Source organism: Babylonia areolata, chromosome 29, assembly GCF_041734735.1.
Source record: "Babylonia areolata isolate BAREFJ2019XMU chromosome 29, ASM4173473v1, whole genome shotgun sequence".
NCBI classification, from domain to species: Eukaryota; Metazoa; Mollusca; class Gastropoda; order Neogastropoda; family Buccinidae; genus Babylonia; species Babylonia areolata.
This window is the reverse complement of record NC_134904.1, coordinates 22,725,864-22,753,215: the sequence shown is the minus strand read 5'-3', so window position 1 is coordinate 22,753,215 and position 27,352 is coordinate 22,725,864. Positions and strand designations below refer to the sequence as shown.

Here is a 27,352-nt window from a genome sequence, read left to right as displayed (position 1 = left end):
GAAACTGAAGCTGAAGTGCAGGGCAAATCATGCATACAGCCTGGTTGATATAAGTATAAAAATCATTTTTTCTTTCATTCTGCAACTGTTACTGATATTTCATTTCATAATTACATCAACAACACAGTAAACCCATCAATAAGAACCGTATCTCAAAATCAACTATTCTACAACCAACCTCTGGCAACTTATCTGTCACTGTTTACAACTGTCACATTAGTCAAACGGTCACAACACAGCAACCCTTGCTTCTGACCTTTTGTGGGACATTGGCACGCAGGTAGACAGACAGAGCCAGAGTGGGGTCGGCAGCCTTGACCAGGTCTCCCAGCTCTTCACAGCATTCAAGCTACAAGCACATCATGTCATACAGCCAATCAAAATTTCATCAACTGAACACATATAATACGCATATCATCAGCTGACATTTTCACTTAACTGAACAGTCTTTTGAGCAGAATGAAACATCAACAGCCATTTTACATGTTTACAGCATATACTTAGGACAACTCTGCCCACCTTGTGTCAAAACCAGTCAAGTTGAAAATGTTGAGAGAAATTCAGAGGTGCCAAAGCTCATATCCAGTTGAAAGTACCCCAGATTGTATATGTGAAAATTTTGTTTCTACCCCATTTTCCACAAAGTACTATCTCTATCCATCAGATTATTCAAGTCACCTAGAAGATTAACTTTTAATAATCTGTATAGAGTCTATAAACTATTATTGTAATAAGCATCTTGTCAGAAAAGTTGTTGGCTATCTAAATTTCTTGAACAAATGGCAATGAATTTTATCAGGACTGATCACTACTGAAAAACTTCCAAAGTGAGATACACATCACATACCTAAGACAATGCTTTCAATTCCGTAATATCCTGGCAAAAGGAAAAGATAACTTGTAACTATTTCCAGACAGACAACCTTCATAGCTTTTTTTTTCAACACACCAAAAATCCACCAAGAAATCACCATCTTGTATGTTGCTCCAGAATCCATCCAACCATCAAACAGTGATTTCATTCTTTGGCAGTTGGATCTAGAAAACTAGTGAAGGCTTGATGGGAACAATTGAAACAGTAGTCAACTTCAGTGAAATCAAACTTTTCACCACTCTACTATTTCTCAATGAAAGTGTGTCTGTTGCGTGTTTTTATTTTCAATTCAATTCTCTTTCCCATACCAAACCATGGGAGGTTGGTACTTGATGGCACCTTTGAAAGTCCCTTACCTGATATAAATATATATATCTATATATATACACACACACACACACACACACGAAATTTTCTTCCTAAAATTACATTTAAGTAACATACTTACCGTGACCCACTAGTGCAGACTCCAGCAGGGGTCCGACATTCCCGTCCCGTGCAAACTACTATCCACCTATGCGGACAAAACGAAAGTATCTACGGCCGATAACCTCCCGAAGTAGGTAACCTCCCCTTTGCCCCCCTGACTAGCGCCTTCTTTTTACATATATATATATATCCCAGAAAATCCTGGCTCAGGAGATCAACAATATTTTAGCAATTTTAATCTGCATACACACTGAATCGCATTCTGTCAACAACTATAAAATGACAAGAAACCACAGGATGCCATCATGTTAACACTTACTGGTCAAAGCCAGATACTTCAAAATTCTTCACAACCCCACTGCTTCCACAGATTAATGCTTCTTATCCATTCTTACTGAATGCTAGAAAATCAAATCACCATTTAACAAAGAAGTAGCTGAAAGCATCTGCTTGACCTTCCCTATGTCTTCACACTTACCTTGTCTTCTTTCAGCCATTTCTCCAGCAGCTGTTTTCGTCCTTGTTGCAGTACAGGGCGACAGAGCTCCAAGGACTCATATTTGTTCAGCTGGCCTTTATCCAGCAAAATTCCAAAGTACTGCAACAGTGGAGACGTCGTGCCTGCAGTGGATGGGACTTGCTGGAACCGTTGGATGGTCTGTGGGGTGCGCAGGATTCCCTGAAGACAACAAAAGCCCAATGTTGAGTCTTTTTTTTGCCTTTATTTAGAAGTTACCTTTTAATCTTCCTGGCAGTTTCCAACATTCTTACTTCTTTTGGGAAACAAAAAATGTACTAACCTGGACACTTTTCATTTAAGCATGCACTTTGTATGTTTGCCATACCTCGTGTTTAAACTCACATGGAGTACCTCCTGGGTGACAAGTTAGCCATAGTTTCTCCAGGCATTTAACTAACTAAACCTTGCCAGACTTCGTGGATGACCAGTCACCCATGGTTCTTATATAGTCATTTAGCTTACTATGCCTCACCAGACTTCGTGGTCAATGTTTATATAGTCACTTCATTTCATATCTCTTACCATATGTCACACACATCCAACACATGCGCACCCACGCACACACACATGCACGCATGCACACACACACATGTGCACACACACATGCGCACACACACATACACAAATACACCTGCCATTGGCATTACCACACACACAAAACACAAACACATATAAACAAAAACAACACACCAACACACACACACACACACACACACAACACACTCAATATACACACACACATCATTCACACACAAAACACACGCACACATGCACACACGCAAAAACACATGCACACACACTATGAGTGGCATGGGTGACTGGTCACCCATGGTGTCTGGTGTGTAAGAGAAAACACTGATGCTTCTTAAAGAGGTATGGGTCACCCACGATGTCTGGTGAGGGTTATACGACGATTCCATTTGTTTACTCCTTTCTTTACTAACAGACCACCACCATTTTTGGTGGAGACATGCAAAAATCATCAATGGACCTAACCATCAAATTTCAATTAAACAATTGCAAAACTGACTGAGTTAGAAGATTCAAATGAGAGTGTGGGTAATTTTTCACCCACAAGGTACTGTGAAGGTTAAACTAATAATCAATATATGTAAGCATCTTCAAGCTTTTATTCAAAGCAAGTGCTTTGCAATGAACTGAAAACTGAAACTGTAAACTGAACCAGTCAAAAGAAGACCCGATAATAGTACAAAGCTGAACCAATCTGAAAACGTTATCCGGGTACCTTGGGGGCACTGGCAGCAACTTTGGCAGCCTCCTGATACTGGCCACCCTGAAAAAGGTTATTGAACTTGCGTACAAACAGGTCCTCTGCTCCAGGCAGATTGCACCGAGATGACATCTTCAGAGCCAGGTCAGGGTTCTGCAGCGTGTTGGTGATATAGGAGACAATGTTCTCCTCCTCCACACTCACTGACAGTACCTGCACAAGATGATTTGCTCCAAGTGTACAACTGTACAACATAAAGTAAGTTAAAGAAACACTGTCAAATACATTTATTTTCAAGACTCAACTATTAAAACAACATTGACCATTTACGGTATACACTATCCAAAAAAGCCAGATGCACAGTACAGCAATAAAATCTTGCAAACTGAATACACCAACCCTCCACTCAACACAACTGAAGAAGAAAGCCATTCTCAACCTTGTCTCATTTTTTTTCTACATACATTTCTTAATGCACAGATGCAAAGTAAATCAATAACTCAGTTTCCCACTATTCCCTGTTGCAAGGAAGAGCTGGCCGACTTGTATGGTTCATGTAAGTACATAAACTGAAAAATTGTGATGAAATTCTTATTTCCCTTCAGCTACTGAACTTAATAACACACCTCTTAGGCCGTGGTCCCCCTCAGCTGATCACTACTCTTCCCACCCATAAGCACTGATACATCTCTCCCTTCCTTTCCTCTATGGCTCACTTGAGGTCAGAGGTGGCAAGAAAATTTATTCCTACTATAGTATTCAAAAGTTTTTTCAGTTTTTCAAGTTTATATCATAAAACTGTAGAAAATAACATTTGTTGTTGTTTTTTTGTTGTTGTTGTTGTTGGTTTTTTTTTGGGGGGGGGGGGGGAGTTGCCTTTGCCTTTGGGGAGGTAAAAATGTTTTTACGCTCAACTTGGTGAAAATGCTCTGTTATGATTCAGCAGTACAAATCAAAGAAGAATAAAGATAGAGCTTTCAAGCCACTTTTTTTTTCTTTGGTTTTTTTTTTGTTTTGTTTTGTTTTTTATATTGTACTCCAGAATGAAACTACAGAGTTGTTTTTTTTGTTTTTGTTTTTTTAAAGAAAAAAGGAAATTTTCTATCTAAAATTACGTTTAAATAACATACTTACCATGACCCAACTAGTGCAGACTCCGGCAGGGGTCTGACATTCCTGTCCTGTGCAAACTACTATCCGCCTATACGGAGAAAAAGAGAGCAACTACGGCTGATAACCTCCCGGAAGTAGGTAACCTCCCCTTTGTCCCGCTAGCTAGCGCCCTCTTTTTTCCGGCAGCCATCTTGACACCTGTTCCTGTGCTCCGCATACGGCTAAGTTTTTTCGTATTTCTTTCTGTCTGTCGACTCCTTGGCGTCCTTGGTGTTTGTCTAATTATGCCTTCCAACAGGTCGCATGATTATGTAGCTCGATTGGGCAATCGGGCTAAAATTAAGGCACGATCACAATCGATTCGCGGACACTCTGGGCCCTCTACTTTGGGCCTGGTAAACAACAACACCGGCCTGCAGCCTCCACTTCCTCCTCTACCTCCGGTCGACTCCAGGCCCCCACTGCCTCCGACGTCTCCTCCGCCGACTTCTAGGGGTTTGTTACCCCATACTCAGGTCAGTGGTGCCATTGACAATATTCTTTTTCATCCGCGAATGGACTCGACGCGATCCGCGTTTTCTCGGTCCTGCCAGTCGGCAGTGCCCAAGTCGATCTCCTCTATCTCTTTGCCAACTCCCACTATATCAACAATGGAATGTGCCCCAATCCCTTTGGGAAATCAACACACACTGGCTTTGGATCCACACGCTAGACAGGGCCCTATGTGCAATGCGTCCGTGGCGGCGGCTGTGAAAGGAAATTTTCTATCTAAAATTACGTTTGAATAACATACTTACCGTGACCCAACTAATGCAGACTCCAGCAGGGGTCTGACATTCCTGCCTGTGCAAACTACTATCCGCCTATGCGGAGAAAATGAAACTACGGCCGATAACCTCCCGGAAGTAGGTAACCTCCCCTTTGTCCCGCTGGCTAGCGCCCTCTTTTGACGGCAATATGCCATCACCAGCGCAGCGAGCAGGGAGAACAGGAAGCGAGCAGGACGGGAGGGTCTTAAATTTGGGTCACGGTAAGTATGTTATTCAAACGTAATTTTAGATAGAAAATTTCCTTTTAATTACACATACTTAACCGTGACCCAACTAGTGCAGAATAGCGGGACAAGGTGGAGGGCTCGCCTGTTCTACTGTCTGTGTGGTGTGATGGCCTGTTGTGCAACTACCACAGAAGCGATGTCTCTGAAGCCATCATCCCGTAGGCGTGCGACGTCTCTCTGGTAGAATCGATGAGCCATCATCCCTAAAGCGACAGATGTCCCTCAAGTAGAATGCGACGAAAGTAGAGTGTACTGTGTCACCTAAGGATATTGGTGCGGGCAAAGAAGACAGAAGTCTGCAGCCGTATTGTGGGGGAGGTCTGTGGACCACAGCTGTGCTGATAAACGTAGGGCAAAGAAAATCGGGTCGGTGGGTTGAATCCACACTTTACTGAGAGCCCTTCGAATCAAAGGAAGGGAAGGAAACGCGTACCCTTATAGGGTTGTCTCATTTGAGCGCGGTTGAGCGTCAATGCAAGGAGGTGCACATGTGGTTTGGTCTGATGATTCCACATCAGATGTGGGCCAATAGTGGAAGTGATTTTTGGTTTTGAAGGAAACTGTGGCACGAGACAGAGGTAGGTCGCCATGTTGGGCTTGCCTTAGGCATGACAGCCAGATCTGTAGAGCTCCTCCATGCGAGCTGACAGGCAATGGGCGCTCCCCCCACCACTTTTTTTGTCATTGCCCAAAAATGACAGCACTGGTATGCTGCCTATGCATAGAATGGCAAGACATTTGGCAACAAAAGACTTGATGTCCCTGGTGCCTCTGGGACAGGGTTGTGTAATTGCCCACGTAGGTATCATCACGAAGGGGCTTGCGGAAGGCTTGGTGGCTTCTCTACCTGAGTGTGGCATGTTGGAGCCACCTGCAGATAGTTGTCGGTGGTCAATGGCTGGGTTGGATCAGGCTGTGGAAGTGCATTTCATGCGCCCACAGGTCACTCAGTCTCATTCTGTGGTGGAATACCAAATGGAAGAGGGTTTCCATGGGGAAAATTTTTTGCTGAAGGTTCTGTAGTGAGAAAGGGGACTAGATCCATGACAGGCCTCTGGCTGTGTATGGTGCGCACTGAGTCTGGGATGGAGCAGGGCGGGGGCAGGGAGGTAAGTGGCTCAAGATGTGTTGTACTGGCTATGCACATCAAAGTACTGATCTGACATACGTTTCCAATATGGCCAACTGCAAAGTGAGAGCTGTATTATCAGTGGTTTCTTAATTGCAAAGGGAAATCATTTGCAGCTTAGCCTTTCATGAATGACTGTCTCTCTCAGACTGGAAGTCAAATTGCACTGGGACTTAGTGCTGTAGCTTTGGGCCTAACTAGCCATTGGGATCCGTCCTAAGGCCCTCTTGATCGAGGGACCGGGAATGCAACTTAGGCAAAACACTCTCTGCTGGAATTTGTATAATCGAATTCCAGCCCAAATAGTTGGGACAGCAGTTGCCTCCTCTGCTGTTCTGATGGTGACTGTCATACACGACTGATTATCATATATTGTTCCTAGGAGGACACCAATCAGCATGGGTAAATCAGGAAACAGCTGCTGTGTGCTTGAGGGATGAAGGTGTCCACCATGCAGGTTATGTTGCAATGTAATGGAGCCGGAAAGAGTTGACGGGGTCTTGTGGTACAACCATGTGTCTGAAAGACATGGTACTTGCTTCCGAAGTGACAACAAAGTCATCTTCTGACAGGCCCTTGACTGAAGACTGGGGCTCCATGATGGGATAGCCTGCCTAGGCTAGAAACCCCTGGAAGTGTCTCATTGGAAAGACAGTGCTTGAGAAGAAGTGGCCCTCTGTTACCACAGCAGTGGTTGTGTGTTGAGGTTGAAGGATCGGGCAGGGAAGACCCAAGTGCAGAAAGTGCTTTCAAACGCAAATTGTTTGAGACATTGATGTTGGATCTCTGTTCAAGCAAGGTGATGGGGCAAACTGATGTGCTTGAATGCAGTATCTGCCGTGCTGGTATGAGTGGGCAGTAAGGTACACCCCTGTGGCTAATGGACGGTTCGTTGTGCTCTGTGAGACGCATCCGTCTTCGTCAATAAGCCTTTCTCCCAAATGTAGAGGAAAACAATTATGACCCAGGCCTTCTGCTACTAGAGAGGAGTGGAAGAGATGGGCTTAGGGTGATTGTCTTCTGCCCAGTAGGCAGATTTTGGGTCCGCAAAAATTTGGGGAATCAAAGATTGACACCCCTTCATGGGAAGGCTGGCTAGGATGTAGGGCCCGTGTGGGGCTGTTATCACAACCACAGTGGTGCAAACCAAAGGTTGTTGTAGGCAAGGGGGGGAAGAAGGGATGCCTTACAAACTGGGGAGGAATGAAGGGCATGTGTGTCCGGAGTGGCACTTCTAAGTTGGACTGCCTCATCCCTCCTTGTGCCAAGTTAGGGCATCTCCAGCCCTAAGGTTGATTGTTGTAGGCAAATGAGTTGGGTTGCCTTGTCCCTCCTTGCGCCAAGCAAGGGCATTCTTATCCCTGTGGGTGGGAAGGGGGTGTGTGGGTCCCTAAGGACCAGCCACTACTAAAATGTGAAGGAGCATACATTCAGGCGTGAATGAGGCAGTTTTGTCTGTGAGTGCAGTCGTCCTCCGAAAGCAAGGTAGGGATGAATTTAAGAAAATGAATACATACATGTGCAAAGGGAATACAAATTTCCATCAACTCAAGTATTAATGTCAGAAATATGCCAATGCCAAGGGGTCGAAACACAAGAAATAAGCGGCTGTATAAGCATACGTGTAGCGTGCACAGATATAGCCAAGTAAATGGGTAAGTGTGCATAATCAGTAATGGAAAGGAATCTGTGTATGCACCTAAATATGAGATGTACATACACATATGAATAAAGTGCAAGTACGTAGGCGCAGAGAGTTCAGGGCATTGTGGACAGAAGGCCGCAAATGCAAGTGTGCCTATATTGCTATGTAGGGAATCCCAATGAATAGATGTCAATGAATAGAGATAGAAATATAATTGTACATGTTAATAAGAAAGTTGTCGGAACCTATCCCATAATCGCACACGCATGTGTATTCTGAGGGATAAGTATACATCTATAAGTGAATAAATGTAGCAAGATATCTCATAGATATATATGCATATGTGTGTGTATATATATACCTATACACACACACACACACATATACATACACACACACATATATACATACATATATATATATGGGCTTGTGGGTATATATATATATATACATACATACATACATATAAATATATACAGCTATATATATATATATATATATATATATATATATATATATATAAATATATATAAATATATATACATTTCGTGATTGTTGATTGTGATAAAAATCAAAAGGACTGAAGGGGAAATATTGTGATTTATTTCCTGTTATTATGTATCACAAGAAGAGAATGGTAATAGGACTGGTTGCCTGCAGAGGGCTGTGTGCCTGTGTGGGGGATGAGGAACCGCAAAGTTCAGTCGCCAATAGCCTGAGAAACAGCAAGAAAGGTGTAGTTGCTGTGCAAAGATGTGTAATGTCCATGAATGGGCATGAGGACCCAATGAGAATTCGAAGAAACATCGTTGGTGGACAGCACGGGGGGCAGGAGTGACGTGCTGTGTCGGTTACAAATGCGGAGTTGCCTCCCTTGGCGTCGATATTCGGCGAAAGGGATGGTGTCTTTTAGAGCACATGTCCCCGGGTGTGACGTTTCCTCGCTGTAGAGGGAGGAGCGTCATGCTGCGTGCGAGAGTCCGTGGTTCTATGCCACCGTAACCGATAATAATAATGTCCCTTAGTGCCGTGGGCGTCCCGAGCCGAATCGGTCGCCATGGACGCGAGACGGTGGGGACATGTGGCATGATGGTGCCGTAACCAGACAAGATCGGCCCGAGCACGGCCGAGTGGCAGAATCGAGTTATCAAGAGGCACTCCGACGTGGAATTGCCGATATTAGTCTGGGTAACAGTGGAGATATGCAGTGGGGCAGAAAAAACTGCCACTGCCGAAGTTCAATGGGCTGTGCACGCATCTGCTCTGTGCGCAAGGGGTGGAGCAGGCGCTAGGTGTGGCACCAGTGCATAATTGCCGCAGCAAGTTCCCAATGAGTTGCTGGTTGTTTGGTTGAGCAGCTTGCTGAGACGCCATTAGTGGATGGGAAACAGCAGCAACCGGCGGTGTGGCAAATGGGGTCATCACCGCAAAGCTTGAAGGGACCGAGCACGCACCTGCACTGTTGGCAAGGAGCCGTGCCGGTAAAGGGAAGTAACTGCGGCGGTCACCGGCAAGGGTGCCGAAGCAGGAGTTGTCTCCCTTGGATCGGACAAGGGGAGGGTGCACACGCATAGGCAAGCGTGTCCCCTAGTGGTCCACCTTCCTCCCTACCCCTGGGGAGGGCATCCCTAAGCGCCTCGGTCGCCATAGGATCCGAGACGGAAGAGGCATGCCGCGTGGGGGGCGCGTGAGCCAATGTCACAGCCGCCGCCACGGATGCATCGCACATAGGGCCCAGTCTAGCGTGCGGATCCAAAGCCAGTGTATGGTGGTGTTTTCCAAAGGGGTGATGGCACATTCCCAGTATGTGTAATTAAAGGGGTTATGGCACATTCCATTGTTGACATGGGAAAAGTGATAGAGGAGATCGACTCGGGTGTCCTACCGACTGGCAGGGCCGAGAAACACGGATCGCGTCGACTTCGTTCGCGAATTGAAAAGGAAAACATCAATGGCACCACTGACCTGAGTATGGGGTAACGTACCCCTAGAAGTCGCCGGAGAGGGTGCAGGAGGTGGCGGAGGTCTGGAGTCGACCGGAGGAAGCGAAGGAAGTGGGGGAGGCGTCGGGTTGGCGTTGTTGAGAGGGCCAGAAATAGAGGGCCCAGAGTATCCGCGAATCGATTTCGATCGCGCCTTAATTTTAGCCTGATATCCCAATCGAACCATATAATTATGTGACCTGGTTCGAGACAAAATTTGACAAAAAACAAGTACGCCAGAGAATCGACAGACAGACAGAAAATACAAAAAAACTTAGCCGTTTGGAGAGCACAGGAAAGGAGTCATAACGGCTGCCGGAAAAAGAGGGCGCTAGCCAGCAGGACAAAGGGGAGGTTACCTACTTCCGGGAGGTTATCGGCCGTAGTTTCATTTTCTCCGCATAGGCGGATAGTAGTTTGCACAGGCAGGAATGTCAGACCCCTGCCGGAGTCTGCACTAGTTGGGGCACGGTTAAGTATGTGTAATTCAACTATCTTTTTCTGAATTTGGTGTGAATGGTAGGTGTAAACAAATTATCGGATTGAACAAGCTACACTTGTCTGATGCAACTTATAAATCATTCCTTTTGTTAAGAGGGCTATAAAACCATGAAAGGAATAGGCTGGGCATGAATGAGCTCTTAACAGGGCATATTTCTGTGTCCAAACAGGGAGTGCTAAAAACTACTTTCTTTTGCCATCAAGAACCATGTGCTGTATCAAACTAAAGCAACAAAAAATAACAAAATGAAAAACAAAAAAAGAGGGGCATATGTCCAGTCAGTCTGCAAAGGATGATTTGTGACAGGTAGCCCATATACCAGACCAATTTGTTTGCAAAGGAGTGATGACAAGGTGAAGAAATCTATTCACATCCCATACAACAGGGAGCGTGCAATAGCCACAAGGTTTCAAGAGTTACATTCCTACCTGTCCTTTCCTGTTGACCCCAATGATGCCGCTTGTGGCCTCGTGAGGGGCAGTGACGAAGATGGTGTCACCACTAATGCGGTTCATGTAGATACAAGTGCCCGTCTCAATGTCATACAGGTGGATGTAGCCATACTTGGTGATGAGAAATACAACGCCATGCTTTGGGCTGGTCTGTTGGCAAACAGAGACTAAAATATATCACATACCTATCCATTATTACTACTATTTTTGCTTTGTTCTTGTTTTTTTTTTCTTACAGATTCTACAAAGCAACTTGTAGTTAAAGAAAACTAAGATACGTTCGGCTTAAAAACAGATGCATTTGGATAACAGGGTAAGAAACATTTGCTAAAAAAAACATGTAAAGAATACAACTTCATCAAAATATAGCATCAGATCTTTCGGACTCTGATTCACCATTTCATTATCTTATTATTAGATAATGGTTTTCCCACATACACCACTGGGAAAGTAATTTAAGACTGTGCAGATCTTTCCTTGATTTTCGATCACCAGTGATTGATGGAGAATTTTCAGAAACTGTCATATATAAAAACACCTTTTTGTCAATAAAGGCAATCATTTACTAATATAAACCTAAACAGACGCAATTACCATGGGGGGAAAAGCACTATTTTTTTTTTTTATCAAAAGCCAAAATGATGAGTGGCATGGATGGCGGTTGATCATATGACCTTGGAAATGAAATCTATCTTGACAAAATCTCAGAATTACAGAACTAACAACAGTCTGACAGGAAGCTTCATTTCTCTACCTGCATTGCCACAGGGAAATCATTTTGAGCCTCCACAGGAAAAAAGACATCCACAGCCTTTTTGGCAAATGGCTGGTTGCCCTGTGGTGGTTGTCCAACCTCAATCACATGAAGCTGTATCAACAAAGGAATAGAAAATTATTAACAACACAAAATGCCTTTGTAATAAATTAAAACGTAAAGAAAAAACCTGTTACATACTATGCATGTTTAAGAAGACAGTGATAACTTTTATCGGATGACTGGATAAAAAAAATGGAGGGAGCAATGAAGAGATTGGCAATACAAACAAACAGTGAGTACTGGCAAGACAAACAAGCAGTGAGTGACACTGCACTGAGCTCTGGACAATCACAACTATGATGTTATGACTAAGAGCAGTCATAATAAATTGTGTATTCTCTTTTCTATTGTGGTGTTCTAGTATAGTTTGTGTCTACTGTTATCCGTTTGTCCAGTAAATATTATTACTGTGCACAGACAGTTTGTGTCTACTGTTATCCATTTGTCCAGGAAATATTATTACTGTGCACAGACTACTGTTCGTAATGAACAAGTTTAAAATCTGACAATAAACAAAACACAGATTTCAAAATAATTGCATGCCTTTGGAAAAATGCAAAACTGGAAAACATCTGGCAATGACTTAATCTGGGTTTTTGTGTGCTGCTTCACATACACACACACACACACATAAACAAATGTTAAGACACACAAAAATCAAAACACAGAAAACATAATAGCAAAATTCGTAATTTGAATCAATGCATTTCATTTCTCTTATTTTTATTTTTTTTAAATGACAGCTAAGCATGCAATGGTCCAAAGTTTACCTTCCCACCCTGTGGACCCCTAACCGCAAACATGAAGAGTGTGGATGGGTTCGGATTTCCTTCCACAGCGTAAGTGGCAAAGGCTGCAGCATGACCTTCAATGGGCTGGCTGACTTTTCGTTCCACAGAATACAGCTGCATGGCTCCTACCACACGGTTTTGCTGCACAGTAAACAACAAATGTTCAGAATGGTCGAGTGGGAGTACAAGGGAGAACATGAAAACATACCAAGCACACAGTACCAATTTTCTGAAATTCACGCATTATCTTCAAAGGAATCTATTTGGCCATCTCCAACCCAGTTCTTTCTCAATGTTTACATGTATGATTTATGCAAATGGCAATTAATCAAGCTCAAATCAGAACTGTTTGGTTGATTCTCTCTACAACTGCAAATACTCAGAAGTTTTCATTTCATATTCAAGTCATGTGGAAAATGGACAACAATATCTTGAGTTTGTCAGAAACAAATCTCCATCATATCTTGATATCAGAATAGTCCTGGAAACAAAGTGCTGACTGGCTAAATATTAAATAGCCCACTTTCTTGTGTAGTTCATTCTTTCCCTTTGTTTGTACATTTCAAAATATATGTCCTAAAATTATGCAGTGACTGAAGTATGAAAACACCTGTTTCTCAAAGTTTTTTTGTGTATGCGAAAAGGAAGAAAAATTTTACTTCATGTGTGCAATAATGGCTGGTCTGTTCCCCATGATTCATAAGGGCTGAAAGAAAAAAAGGATGGTGAGGGAGGCCTGAAATCACGACAGCACAGGAATGTTCATGACTGAATGGAGATGTGTACAGTACGTTAACTCTCTGTGGAACTTATTCTCTCTCCAGCCCCTGTACAAGAGATAAAAGGACAGACATGATCAGGCAGGCATACAAAACTTGAAACATATGTCACACACATATTCTATGTAAACTGCTTGGACTTGGAGTCACACTTATCAAAATTCACTAAGCATAATTCAACTGATATTCATTTTGTGTTCGTTCACCTGTGCTGATATGCCAACCAACAACAGCCACTGCTGTTTGGCATCTGTGCGGTAGTTGATGATCTGACAGCCTGCCAGGTTGGAGTGCCGTTCAAAAACTTTCTGAGGCTGAGAGTCACCTAGAAGAAAAACAGTCTCAAAACATCATCCTACACACAGCAAAAATGTGCACTGTGAAAAGAATACATAACCGTCTTCTGTCACTTTTTACATAAACCTCCCTCCCACTCTCTGACTTTCAGACTGAAACTACTCACATCTATTTTTTTCTAAATGGTTTAACTTGATTCTCCTTCTCTACAAAACTGACAGAAATGCATTAATGATTTAACCTTGTCACTTAGCACATATACATTATTACAAAATCTGAAAACCACACTTTTCCTAATTCCACTCCATGAAGAAAAGAGCTCAACAGTAGCCATTTATCATCACCTTAACTAATGTTCAGCTAAGAGAAGTGCATCCTGCGCATTATGGTGCAGCCATACCATTCAAACAACACTGTTACAGACTCCAATAACAGCAGATATTTGATCATTTCTTGAAAATAAGATAACTAACAATCTGTGAAAAAGGTTGGATTACTTTTCACATATAGTGTACATACTAAACCTGCTGGTTCAGTTACCACTGGCACACAAATGCAGGGGTGCAAGTGGAAAAAAGTGGCAAGACTGAAGTCCGGTCTTCAATGATTTTCCGTCCTAGGCGATTTTTTTCTCTCGGTAAAATACAGAGTTTCAGGGCTAAGTAACAGTGTGTGTGTGTGTGTGCCTCTCTCTCTCTCTCTCTCTCACACACACACACACACACACACACACACACACACAGACACACATTCTCTCTGTTCTCGCTTTCCAACGAACAGTCCCATCCGGCTTCCAGCGGCAAAAATGGGAGTCGTACACAGCGCGCGCGGCCAGACACAGCTGGCGCTGGCTTCAGTTTAGCTAAGCACTGGTCAACCAGTCAAGAGAGTTCCATCTTCCGGTGAATAGTTCAGTATTCAAGTTCCGACCAAAACTTTCCCGGACCAAAAGCATAGGGACAAAAAAAAAAAAAAAAAAAAAAATCGAAATTTCATCAAGACGGAAATCCGTATGAGACGGAACCACTTGCACCCCTGCAAATGCCTGTTCCTGAACTCTCTCCAGACGACGGAATGCGTGAGCATTCCTATATAAAATGTATTCAGTTTCTGACAACGGAATGGAATAGTATTTTCCAAAAATAAAAATCCATCACACGCTGTACACGTGATTTTGTGATTAGCCAAGCAGAGTTCGCTATTCTGGGTCACTCCACAACCAAATGGTATGATTGACCAGCCTGTCATGTGTGGCCCGTCTTGCATACACGCTGACTAAGTCACTGACCAGTTGTCTGCTCGCGTGCCAGCAAAGCGGGTTCTTCTCAAAATGTTGTGGAGCGAACAAGGCAGCGACAGCAATGTTTAGGTGTTGCCGAAGTACTTGAAATGCTACAAACTGAAGGGCCGAACACTGAAGAGGTGGATGGTGACAAAGAAGAAAGTGAATTAAGTGCAAAAAGCGAGCATGGGTATGATGATTCGGGGTGAAAAATTGACACTGTTTTCTACATGATGGCAAAACTGTAAAAATAAGATGAGAAATTTGAATTTTTTTTCTTTATATATATGTAATAGCCCAACACATAATAATCAGTTCTGAAAGTTTCATTTTCTTACTTTGTATTTTTTGTAATTTTTTTTTCCAAACCCTTACAATGCAAAACTGTAAAAATAAGATGAGAAATTTGATTTTTTTTTTCTTTATATATATGTAATAGCCCAACACATAATAATCAGTTCTGAAAGTTTCATTTTCTTACTTTGTATTTTTTGTAATTTTTTTTCCAAACCCTTACAAATGGGCCGTCTATGGGGAAAAGCAAGGGAGAAAACTTGTCATCCCGAGTGAGTCAACTGAGATAAGCTTCGACAGTGATGTCGAATGGTTCTGCTGATCCTGGATGTCATTTCCTGAGCAGAAAAAACTGGATCAGAACCCAAGTTGTTTTCATCTGCTTGTCAGCTCAACTCTGTTAATCCTTGTTACAGCTGAGCACCCACCAGTGCCCCTAACATATGCTTGCTGTTAGCAAAGTCATCGTTGTTTACAAAAATGAGATTCTCGCAAGTCACTGCCTTGTTTTTGCCACTTCCTGCCAAGCATTCTGAACTTCTTGGGGTCCGATTTGGTTAAGTTTTGCCAAAGTTTTGAATTTTCAAAGTTGCAAGAAGAGTTTGATGACTGTGAGAGATTTGGTGTATACTGAATGAATATGAAGACCAGTCAAACTTATTTTGAAACACCATACTGGAGGGGCCGGGGGTTACAAAGCAACATGAGCTTGGAAAAATATCTTTTTGCAACTTTATCTGTAGAAATCAGAATGCTGGATAAATAACTTAAGTTAGTACAACAAAATAAGGTAATTATATTTTATATCAATTTTTATTTGTACTACTGTCAAAAATTGGTAGAGTTTGTTCCCATGGCATAAGATTTCATAGGTTATTAGTGCTGGGTGAATTTGTAAATCTGTTTACTCTTATCTTCTTCGTAAGCCAGTGCAATGTCTAAATTATGAAGCCTTCAATTAGTTCAAATGAATCTGCACTATTGTTGAGCTCCAGTACATTAACTTGTAAAGCAGAATCCAGTCTGCTAACCCTGCTTCCTGTCTCAACAGCCATCTTACTTTGCACATTAAACAAAAATCAATGAACAGTTCTCTTTTCTTATGTCTTTTTTTACATACAAATTCAGATGTCGCTCTTTCATCACATCCTAAGGGTGAATCACGATCACATGCACTTTAACTCACTCAGTACGACCAGTCCTCTCTTCTCCTCTACACAGACCCCTCGGATGTCCAGTGGGTGTCTCAATGACCCAACCTTTAGCTTCCGTTTTCAGAATTGTGGTATTCTTTTTCAACATTCACGTCTTCAGTATAAGAGCCTTCCGCTTGCAATATTTTGATGATGGTAACTGGGGTGAAACGCTGTTAACGTTGTCTCTTTCGCCGTTCGTATAGACAGTGAAATTCAGTGTCATTTGATATTTTCTTTAATTCAGTATGATGGTTAACATCAACATGACAATATTGAGAGTTATCAGAGGTGGCACAAAATGGAAGTTTAAAAAGAGGGCGCTAGTCAGGGTTGCCAAGGGGAGGTGACCTACTTCTGGGAGGTTATCGGCCGTAGCTACTTTCATTTTCTTCGCATAGGTGGGTATCAGTTTGAAAAGAAAAGGAATCAAGACTCCTGCCGAGTCTGCACTAGTGGGTCACAGTAAAGTATGTGTAGTTAAATGGAAGTTTAACTCTTATCCACTGTACCCAATAGCGGCTTGCAGTTTAACACCTGAACCTGCCCGGTACTGCTGGCTAAACACATACTTACTATGAGAGCAACCATTGATGTTTACATAAACGAGACTCTCGCAAGATTCACTGCCTCGTTTTCGGCACTTCCTGCCATGCATTTTGCACTTTTCAGTCTGATTTGCCTGAATTTTGACAAAATTTTGAATTTTTAAAGCTGCAAGATGAGTTTGCTGATTGCAGAGAGATTTAGCATAATCTGAACTACAATTCTGAAGATGATTTTGAACCATTTTAATGATTTTTGCATGAGAATCTTGTAAAAACTGATCAAACTGAGTGACCAAGATATCGACTGACAGAGTTTTGCCGACAATGAGAGTGAAGGTGGTCAATTGAATGTGAATCGATCTCTGGACCTCTGAAATCATGAATCAAACACGATACTGTCAATGAGTTAGTCTTGATTTCACTGATATTTATTGGCGTTCAGCACGATCTTCCTGATTGTGCTTGTTCAATGGAATATAATTACTGATTTGGTTAAGTTTTGCCAAAGTTTTGAAGTTTCAAAGTTGCAAGATGAGTCTGATGACTGTCTAGAGTAGTAGCATAATCCAAACGACTATTCTGAAGCTGTTTTCCACGTGAGAATTTTGCAAAAGTCGATCGTACTGAGTGACCTAGACATCCACTGACTGAGTTCTACCGATACTGAGAGTGTAGTCGGTACTTGAGTGTGAATCTATCACCAGACTTCCGAAATAATGAATCAATCACCAGACCCGTCAAAATCAATACTGTCAGTCGTTGATTGCACTGATACTTATTGGCGTTCTGCACGATCTTCCTGATTTTGCTAGTTCAATAGATTACATTTTTCTTTTCATTATGGAGAAATTACATGTGAGGTAGGTTTGTTTTTGTTTGTTTGCTGTTGTTTTTCTCCCCGCCATCACAGGAAAACGCATCATCCCTCAAAATGAAAAGAACATAAAAATCAGCATGTTCATTGTTGCAATTCAAGTTGAGTAAGAAAAAGAATAAAAAGAAGATGTGTTAGAAGACACTGCAGACCAGATAAACTTATTTCGAAGAAAATTATACTGTAATTAAAAGGAAAATTTCTATCTAAAATTACGTTTAAATAACATACTTACCGTGACCCAACTAGTGCAGACTCCGGCAGGGGTCTGACATTCCTGTCCTGTGCAAACTACTATCCGCCTATGCGGAGGAAATGAAAGCAACTACGGCTGATAACCTCCCGGAAGTAGGTAACCTCCCCTTTGTCCCACTGGCTAGCACCCTCTTTTTCCGGCAGCCATCATGACACCTGTTCCTGTGCTCTTCATACGGCTAAGTTTTTTTTCGTATTTTCTGCCTGTCTGTCGATTCTCTGGCGTTCTTGTTTTTTGTCAAATTATGTCACTGACCAGGTCACGTAATTATGTAGCTCGAATGGGCGATCGCGCTAAAATTAAGGCACGATCGCAATCGATTCGCTGACACTCTAAAAAAGATTTTTTTTCAAAGTTGACCATCAAATTTGACACTTTTTTTGTGCAACATGAGCCTGGAAACAAAAATTCTTTTGCAACTTTATTATCTGTAGAATACAGTAAAAAAATAATTATGTGCCACAAAAGAAGGTAATTATATTTTTAATCAATGTTTATAAATACCCACTATCAAAAATCACAAAAGTTATTCCCCTTGGCATGGGATTTCATGGGTGATTAGGGCTGAGCGACATGGAGTAAGAGGGTTAAGTTCAGTTTTGAGACCCAGATAGGGCACTTAAGCCAATAATATGCAGAGGTCAAATTTCAGTTTAAAAGTTGTATCTATAGGCCTGAAATTATGGAAGATGCTTGCAAATGCGTTATTTCAACATGTTATCTCTTCTGAGTAGTTATTAACTTGCACAAGACAAATCTGATGTTCCATATTACAAACCTTCCATTGCCCAGTGATAAACAGCTTGGTCGGTGACAAGGCCAATGATATTGACAGAAATCCACTTCCAGAAAATGACCTCCTCTGTCATGGTGTGGGCCTTCATCTTGCTCTTCATCTCAATGTTAAAAATCTGCAAGGTTTTCCCAGCTGCAATCAAATTTCATACAATTATTCACCTTTCTTGTGACAACTTTTCTTGTAACAAACTTTTATTTTTTACCATAGAATAGAATCTAAATCACATTCAAGAACAAGAAATCACATTATCAATGATCCAATCTTCAAATATATAAGTCATATCATGATGCTTTTCTCAACATTGAAAGTTCCAATTTAAAATCAATGACCATTCAATGGATGTAAAACATAAACATTTACTTTCTTCAGGAAGTAAAAAAAATTGCCTCAGGCAAACACCATTAAAAATTACCTTCAAAGAGCATAAACTTAGCACATGCATATCATTTCACACAAATCCCAGCAGTCATTGACTAAGAAATACGCAAAAATTTTAAACTGAGCTCATTTCAGAAGGTAGAATGTATAGAATTCTTCAGTCTCCTAATTCTCATCAAAATGCAATGATAATTACAACATTACAACACTAACAGAATAAAAGAATTCCTATAGAATTACAATACATGCAGATCATGAAGATCAATGCAAACCTTTGAGAGCAATGACTTTGCTGGTTGGGTTCATGATGGCAGAATCAGCAGAGATTGGTCGCCGAATGGGATTGCCAGAGTCATTCATGTCAATAATGACCACCTGAGCTGTCTCTCCCACTTTTTCACGCACACAGATGAACTTGTCTGACTCCATGGTGAGGGTGCTGAACCCAATGTTGGCAGCATTGATGCCAACATTCTGAAGCTGCACACACATTTCAATAATAATAATAATAAAATCTAGACTTTGCACTATGAAGTTAAACATGCAATATTATTATTTATGGTTTTATTTTCAAAGGCATATTGATATATAGAGAAATGTATGTTTGTTGTGTTTTGGGTTTTTTTGTTTGGTTTTTTTGTTTTGTTGTTGCAGCTGTTTTCCAAATAGCATACCAGCTGACATGACAGTGAAAACTGAAGCAAAGAGATTACTTCCTGAAAGGTAAGAGAAATAGGAACTATCATAACATCAAAATTAAATGTAGGACTTTATTTTTCTTGTTTTCTAATGTGACTGTCGTTAATGATTTGAGCCAAATTTTCATTTAAGTTCTTTGAATTTATAAACTGTTTTAACAGTAACTTCTTGACTGCACTGTTGACGTATGACGTACGTCATGAAACGTCGCTCGCCAATGCTGTATCGACATACGCCATATGTCATGTTATAACGTTCCATGTTTCAAGTCCCGTATTGCAGAAAATACAGTCTGCTAACCATTAAATTAGCTCCCCTGAGAGCTCTTTATCTCCCGAGTTCCATTAACTAAAAATATTCACCTCGTTATATTTATGGTGAAAGTTTGGCAAGTTTGTACAAAGCTCAAGTTGTGTTTGCAAAGCCATGGCTGAACGCAGACAAACCCCAACACTTGCACGGGTACTGGAAGAAATCCTTCACAATGCAAATAGTAGAGATGAACATTGTGGACTAAATGAGATAGAACTGCGTGAAGTTGATGCCAAAGACGCCGATTTTGACATGCAGGGGGGTGAAGGTGGGGTTGCTTGACAAAAAGAAACACAGACAAGCTCAGCTGACTCAAGATGCAGGTGGGTGTTTACGAGGTTTGTCAGTTTATTATTTGCTTTCTGTTTGTTTTAACAATGAATGTAACTGCATTGTCTGTGTTTTGAATGTGTTAGCCATGGTTAGTAGCTTCGTCAATCACTGATCAGTGTATGTGTGTGAGAGAGTCAGTCACGTGTGTACTGTGTGTGACCAACGTTGCGCGAGTAGGCGTGGCTCACTGGCTGGCTCATTGTTGATGACAGCGTGTGTCGCTCGCCTAGAGCTTTCTGTGTATTCATTCCTGAGTGTGTACTGGTTTGTTGTTGTGTGCATATGTGTGTGTGTGTGTGTGTTTGTGTGAGAGAGAGAGAGAGAGAGGGAAGGGGGGGAGGAGATGTTTACAAAACTGAAATCAGAGAATGATATACAGAATTGTATGCCTAAATTACTTTGTAAATGCAACACTTGCAGAAGTGTGTGTGTGTGTGTGGTCATTTTGTTTTGTGTGAGAATGAGAGAATGAAGGGGGTGTGGCATACCATGAACCAGTTTCAGTGTAGGTGTGTGTGTGTTTGCATTTCAGCTTCTAAAAACAATCAGAAATAAAATGGTACCATTTCATAACCTCCTTATATGCAAAAAAAAAATTTTAATAAAAAAAAACCAACAAACTTCATGCAATGTGTTTCAGGCATGCAGCATGGTGATGATCATGATGTTCAACCTGGACCATCTGGAACTGACAACTTGCCACAAACCTGCAGCTGAAGACCAGCAGCAGCAAGACCAAAGGGCAGTAAACAATCCTCCAGCAATTCTGGATTACAACAAAAACATGGGTGCCATGGACCATCATGGCCAACAGCTGCAGCCCTACGATACCACAAGGAAAACCCTGAAGTGGTACAAATAGCAGCGTGTGCATTTTCTACAAATTGCCATGCTGAATGCACACATCCTCTACAAAAAAGCAGGCAACAGCACTACATTCCTGGACATCCACTGTTCCAGAAGGATGTAATTAGTGCCATGATTTTTGGTGATCAAGACCCAGTAAAGATGACCACGCTGTTCGTCTGTGTGGACGAAACTTCATTGATGTCATCCCACATAGTGACATACCCCACAGAAGGCCTGGCTACAAAGGAGGTGCAGAGTTTGCTGAAAGAAAGGACAAAGAAAGGATGCGAGGTTCTACTGCCCAGACTGCCCCAGCAAACCAGCATTATGTCTTGAAGGCTGTTTCCGCAAGTACCATACACAGCGTATTTACTGGCAATAGATGCTGGGCGAGTACACCCTTTTCATTCTTTGTGTGGACTGTGTTGGAGTCTTATGGACCTGGACACTGTTGCTCAGCCTTGACAGTGTGTGTGGTTGATCACAACAGTAACAAGAAAGACTGCTTGATAACCTGGCTGATGTTTGATGTTGTAGCTTTTTTTTTTTCTTTTCTTTTTTTTTGACATTTTATGGAATTTTTGTCAGACTGACTCATTATTTGAACATGTGAGTATTAAAAACAAAATCTTGGTTCATTTTCCTTTCATCTGATATATACTTTTAGTTTTATGAACTTATCTTTAGTACTTTTTGAAATATAAGCAAATTAAAATCATTAGCATGTTTTTCTTGTTTTTCTGAAAATTTTCTCAGCATAGGCTGTAGCAAAACGTACTAGCAGTGAAGGGGTTAATAACAACTATCCATCTATAAGTTCTAACAAGCATGCTAAAAATTAATATGGACCAAATAACTGCTACCTATTCCAGTAATACACACACAGACACAGACACACACACATGTATACAATGTTTTCAAGAGAGAGAGAGAAAGAATCAGATAGCACAGGACAGGAATGTCAGACCCCTGCCAGAGTCTGCACTAGTTGGGTCACAGTCAAGTATGTGTGATTAAATCAGATTTTAAGTTTGGTTCAGGACAAAATGGGTGATTTGATCAGTTCACCACAAAATCAATGGGTCATTTTCAAAATTAATGGGTCAGGAAAAACAACCCCTTATTCCCATCCATCAAGCCATCCCACGCCCCAAAAATTTATAAACGAATTTGTACTTTGTCCATTACACTCATTGGTAAGTGAAATATGTGTGTGTGTGTGTGTGTGTGTGTGTGTGTGTGTGTATGTGTATGTGTGTGTGTGTGTGTATAATATACATGTGTGTGGGGGTGGGCGGGATGTGGGGGGTGAGGGGGGCTGCAAAAGTCCATAGTGTGATGGAAAGGTGACACCTCGCTGGGGTTTGACAGTCAAAGCCCCTCTGAAGCTGACAAATAACATGTATACATAACCCAATAACAGTGCAGGAACCATAAATATTTCACGGTTCTGTAGGAGTCAATATCTTTTTCTTTTTTATATCACATTAACACAAAAATAAAAGAACAATGGTTCCTATGTACATAAAATCTGGTATTAAACAAAACATACTTTCTGCCTGCAATGGAGATGAATCTTTGGTACTTAGGCTACAGACCCCAGATCTAAATTATAGCAAACTAACTACAGCCATTCACCACATCATCCCATCAACAGCTGAGTAATTTCAGCTAAAACAAAAGCAGCATTGTCAAATATTGCAGTTTTTGTTGCACAAAGTGAGGAAGGGCCCATGTGGCTAGACAGGGACAGAAATTGTGCATGTGTGTGTGTGTGTGTGTGTGTGTGTGTGTGTGTGTGTGTGTGTGTACATTCATCTGTCTGTGTGGTGGGAATGTCTGTTTGCCAGTATACCTCTGTGTGTGTGTGTGTGTGTGTGTGCGCACGTGCTCCTTGTTAAAACTAGGTTACGTGAAAAACAAACATGTATGGGACAATAAGAACACCACCAGAAAGCTCCAGAGGACAGGAGTGAATCCATTTTCATTTGTTTAGTTGTCTTTTTTTTCTGTCTTTTTTTTATTCAAGACTGAAGACACATTTAATGATTTATTTGCTTGTTTTTAACCAAAGCGTTGTTTTGTTTTGGTTTTTTTCCCCGTCAAATACATTGGCAGTAGTATCGAAATTGTCGGCAACATACCAAGTTTCACCCCCTTTCCCCTCCATTTTCTCTCCAGATTTGCACAGACGACAGGAATGGCCTCTGAGACTTTTCTACTGCAGACACACCCAACTGACAGACACTTTTTTTTGCTTTTCTTTTTTTAATGAAATTGAAAAGCACGCATTTACGCATTTCCACGTAGCTCTCACATAACTGTCATTACTCAACTTTATTCCGCAATGCTGACACACTGAGTCATGCTGACTGGAATGGATAGTAAATGTCCACATTATAGTTAATACAAAGGAAAAAGTGCAAACAAAAGCAAAAGTCAGTCACCTGCATTGGTCTAATACTGTTTGTTATATGAAAGCACTTTCCTCTGCTTTATGGAAATCAAAATATTCAGTTGAAAAATGTCGATAAAATTTTCTACTGTGCCATGCCAGCAAAAAATGTAGACCTGCTTAATTCTGTTCTTGTGAATCCACAGGAAAAAGATCCAATGCACTTCATCTCACTCACTCTTGGGTGATTTGTAAGCACGTGTTCCTCTCTGTACTGGGCATTTTGTACAGACTAGTCTAGTGGGGTTTTTTTTAATTTTAAAAAAATTAAAAAAACAACAAAACACAGTATCACAAAATTTGGTCACACGAGTCAATGAACATGGACAGCACAATGTTTCAAAACTCTAACTTCTATAATGCTTTCTTAGTTTGCAGCAGGAGATGAGAAAAGATATTTTTTCATGGTGTAAAATAAAAAATGTGAGGATGACAGAAAATGTATCTGCACTGTTCATGAAAAAAGGATTGTTTTCCACAAAAATCACTCTCAGAATCTCATTAGTGCGTAAATTATCAATGAATGGCTGCTTCTACAACTTGTACAAGCTGAAAGTGAACTTACATCAACTCAAGGGGGGCGTGATATTTCATGCCTTGTAACTTTTGTCTGTGTGCATCTTGCCCTGTGTATGGTGGAAATGTCAGAAGAGAAACATCACTCTAACAAACCCTTTCTCTGAACAGCCCGTGGTTCATTTGAATATTCGCCACCAATCACCCTCTCAATTCCCACTGCGTATGGAAATTGCCACACCTACTGCCCTTTCCCCTTTCACTCACATCATTTTCACTTTCCGTTCTTGTAGAATGCAAGTTTTGCTTTTTTCACTTCAGGTGTCATTTCCTTGCATGGATAGTCATCATAGTGTAACTGAGGAAGTCACAGTGTGCCAGCATAAAGATTTCTCTTTCCAACTGTACCCTACACCTATACTGAACCTGTAAACAAAAGTAAAATATCTATTTGGAAAGCATTTCCGGGCTGCACATGGCCACTGAAAATCCAACCAGCACAGGTGTATGGTAACAGAATTAAAACACTTTTGCAAGAATGTAAAATGATAGTGTAAAATGACGGCTGATGCTGTACATTTGTATCTATGTACAAAAATCATAAATTTGCATTGCTTACAGGTTAAAGGAAGAAATGGACCTTCTTTCAAAACTTGATCCTTGGGAATCGGAGTAAAATTAATGAAGTACTTTGGTGTTAATTCTCAATCGATATGGAGCTAGGTGGTTCACAGTGATCCAGGCGAGAATGTCATTAAACAACATCGGTAATCATTATATCCTGTGATTTTCAATGGTGAGAGTTCACTGGTAAGTGGTGGGAGTTCGTTAGTAATTTTGGTGGGAGATTTAGCAAATATGGAATCAGGAGGAAGTGTTAAGGTGGACCAATCTGTGGACCAAAAGTTTAATTCCTGGTTGGACTTTTCTGTAGGGACTGGTTCCATCAGCCATTTGTAAAAAGTTCACGTCAGACAACATTGGCAGTGAAAGCAATCTCAAGAATAAGGAAGGCCAGCATCATTTCCCATGAAACACAGGAAATTAAGTATACATAAACTTTCATTGAACAAGAATTGAACGTTACATTTGGGACCAATGTCTAGCTACTTGCTGCACACGGATCGGGGATTGATGCCCAGCGCCGACTAAAATTTACCTGCATTAATTTAAAGTCCAGAGGCGAGCAACAAAACTCCTGGGCTCACTGAAAGAGAAGCCTTACCCCAAGAGACTGAGACTACTGGGGCTGCCAAGTCTGGAACACCGGAGGCTGCGAGGGGACATGATAGAAGTATTTAAATACCTCCATGGACATTATGATGTACAGAGGCCAGTGTTCCAGTCGTCACTCAGTGGAAACCTCAGAGGCAACACTTTAAAGCTCCAGAAACAACGCTTTCGCCTTGAACAGGGGGAACTATTTCTCTAATAGAGTGTTGACACAGTGGAACAGTCTCCCAGACTCCGTGGTCCTGGCGCCATCAGTCAACGCCTTCAAGAGCCACCTGGACAAACACTGGAGGGGCCTACCTGGTCTGTACAACCCATCTTGTCAGAGCAACTGATCTGGTCTAGCCGCGCTCGCCTCGCATGCAACCAATTCAGTGATAGTTTTTTTTGGAACAGGAACAGGCCTCGGGAGAGGCCTAAACCATCGTCAAGTCAAGTATATATATGTGTGTGTTAAAAGACATCTGTTGCAATGTTATCGAGTGGATACACTCATAATTGTAGTCTCTGGTGGAAAAAAAACTTTCATGGGGTAATTATAATTCTATCAACAAAATCAGCGCAATATCATGATAATGTTCAACTTCTCCAAGTTAAAACATTGTCATGCCCAAACCCTGCAAAGGGGCGTCACTGCGTATCGGGTTACCGGATATTCTACCTTTTTTCACTGTCTGCTTTCGGTGATGGAATACATTTGAAATCAGCAATAAACAGTAAAAAAAAAAAATATATATATATATATATATACATATACCTTTGTTGCATAAATATCTTAGTATCTGTTATCAGGTTAAGCAATACTAATGCTGAACTTTGGTTTAAGTATTTAATTTTTAATTGGGATGATCAACCGCGTATTTCGCGAGTGTTCCGGTATGACGACTGCCAAGTCATCACATATGAACGAAGCAGCATGGAGGGTGCATTGAAAATCAGGAACAAGTACAATAGTCAACAGTGACAGATGGTTTTTCCTCCGTGCTGATACTCTGTTAGAAAAACATGACTATTGAAACCGTTCAACCAATGCATCAGCTAAATGTAAAAATATATAATCTTATCACAAGTATCCGTTGCAGACGACAGGAATGCCTTCACTGTTCGTCTGGTGACTGAGCTAGGGGCGTGTTTTAGGTGTGAAAAATTGTCGAAACAATACTCACCTGCAGATGCTCCTGAAACCGTATTGGAAGAATTTGTGACATGGCAAAAGCCAATGTACTTTGTCTTGGCTTGTACCAAACGAAATTATCCGGACAAGGACCGTTTATGACTCAAACGATGGTTATTAGCGCTGCCTGCCTCTGACCAAATCTAGAAGATGGCTGCCGGTGGTGAAGTTGGGAAATAGTGCTTGTTTCAGTGCGCTGCGCACGCATTACAAATATTGTATGGCGAGTAAGTCGATTTCGTACTCTTGTTTCAATTGAAAGATTACAGGATTACCTAATGTGTTTTTCTTACTTGGACATTTTAGTCTTTTGACACGAAATCTCCATGAAATGTTTTAAATCCACTCAGAACTATATTATTTGTTGAACAACAACTTTATTCATACGCGAGTGATGGCGTCATTGGAAAGAAGTGGGAGTCGCAGGGTGATGCCTTTATAGACAGCATGTTGATTGGCTGAGACACAGTGAAGGATTAAAATTAGTATCGCTGTCGACGACTCAAGATGCAGGAAATCAGCGAGCTGACAGGCTTGCT

At 41.4% G+C, this 27,352-nt stretch overlaps 1 protein-coding gene across 1 annotated transcript in view; it reads right to left on the bottom strand.

Moving 5' to 3' along the window:
* LOC143302259 (clathrin heavy chain 1) overlaps positions 1 to 26,993 on the bottom strand; it is a 91,501-nt gene extending 64,508 nt beyond the window's left edge. Inside the window, exons 1-10 of the mRNA XM_076616848.1 lie at positions 26,806 to 26,993; positions 19,515 to 19,722; positions 18,844 to 18,993; positions 13,528 to 13,646; positions 12,522 to 12,683; positions 11,689 to 11,802; positions 10,911 to 11,084; positions 3,070 to 3,267; positions 1,782 to 1,982; positions 257 to 349 (exon numbers count right to left, since the gene is read on the bottom strand). Of these exons, the coding sequence (XP_076472963.1) occupies positions 257 to 349; positions 1,782 to 1,982; positions 3,070 to 3,267; positions 10,911 to 11,084; positions 11,689 to 11,802; positions 12,522 to 12,683; positions 13,528 to 13,646; positions 18,844 to 18,993; positions 19,515 to 19,722; positions 26,806 to 26,847 (1,461 nt within the window). The 5' untranslated portion in view covers positions 26,848 to 26,993. The remainder of the gene's footprint in view (positions 1 to 256; positions 350 to 1,781; positions 1,983 to 3,069; positions 3,268 to 10,910; positions 11,085 to 11,688; positions 11,803 to 12,521; positions 12,684 to 13,527; positions 13,647 to 18,843; positions 18,994 to 19,514; positions 19,723 to 26,805) is intronic.
* Positions 26,994 to 27,352: the final 359 nt, after the last annotated feature.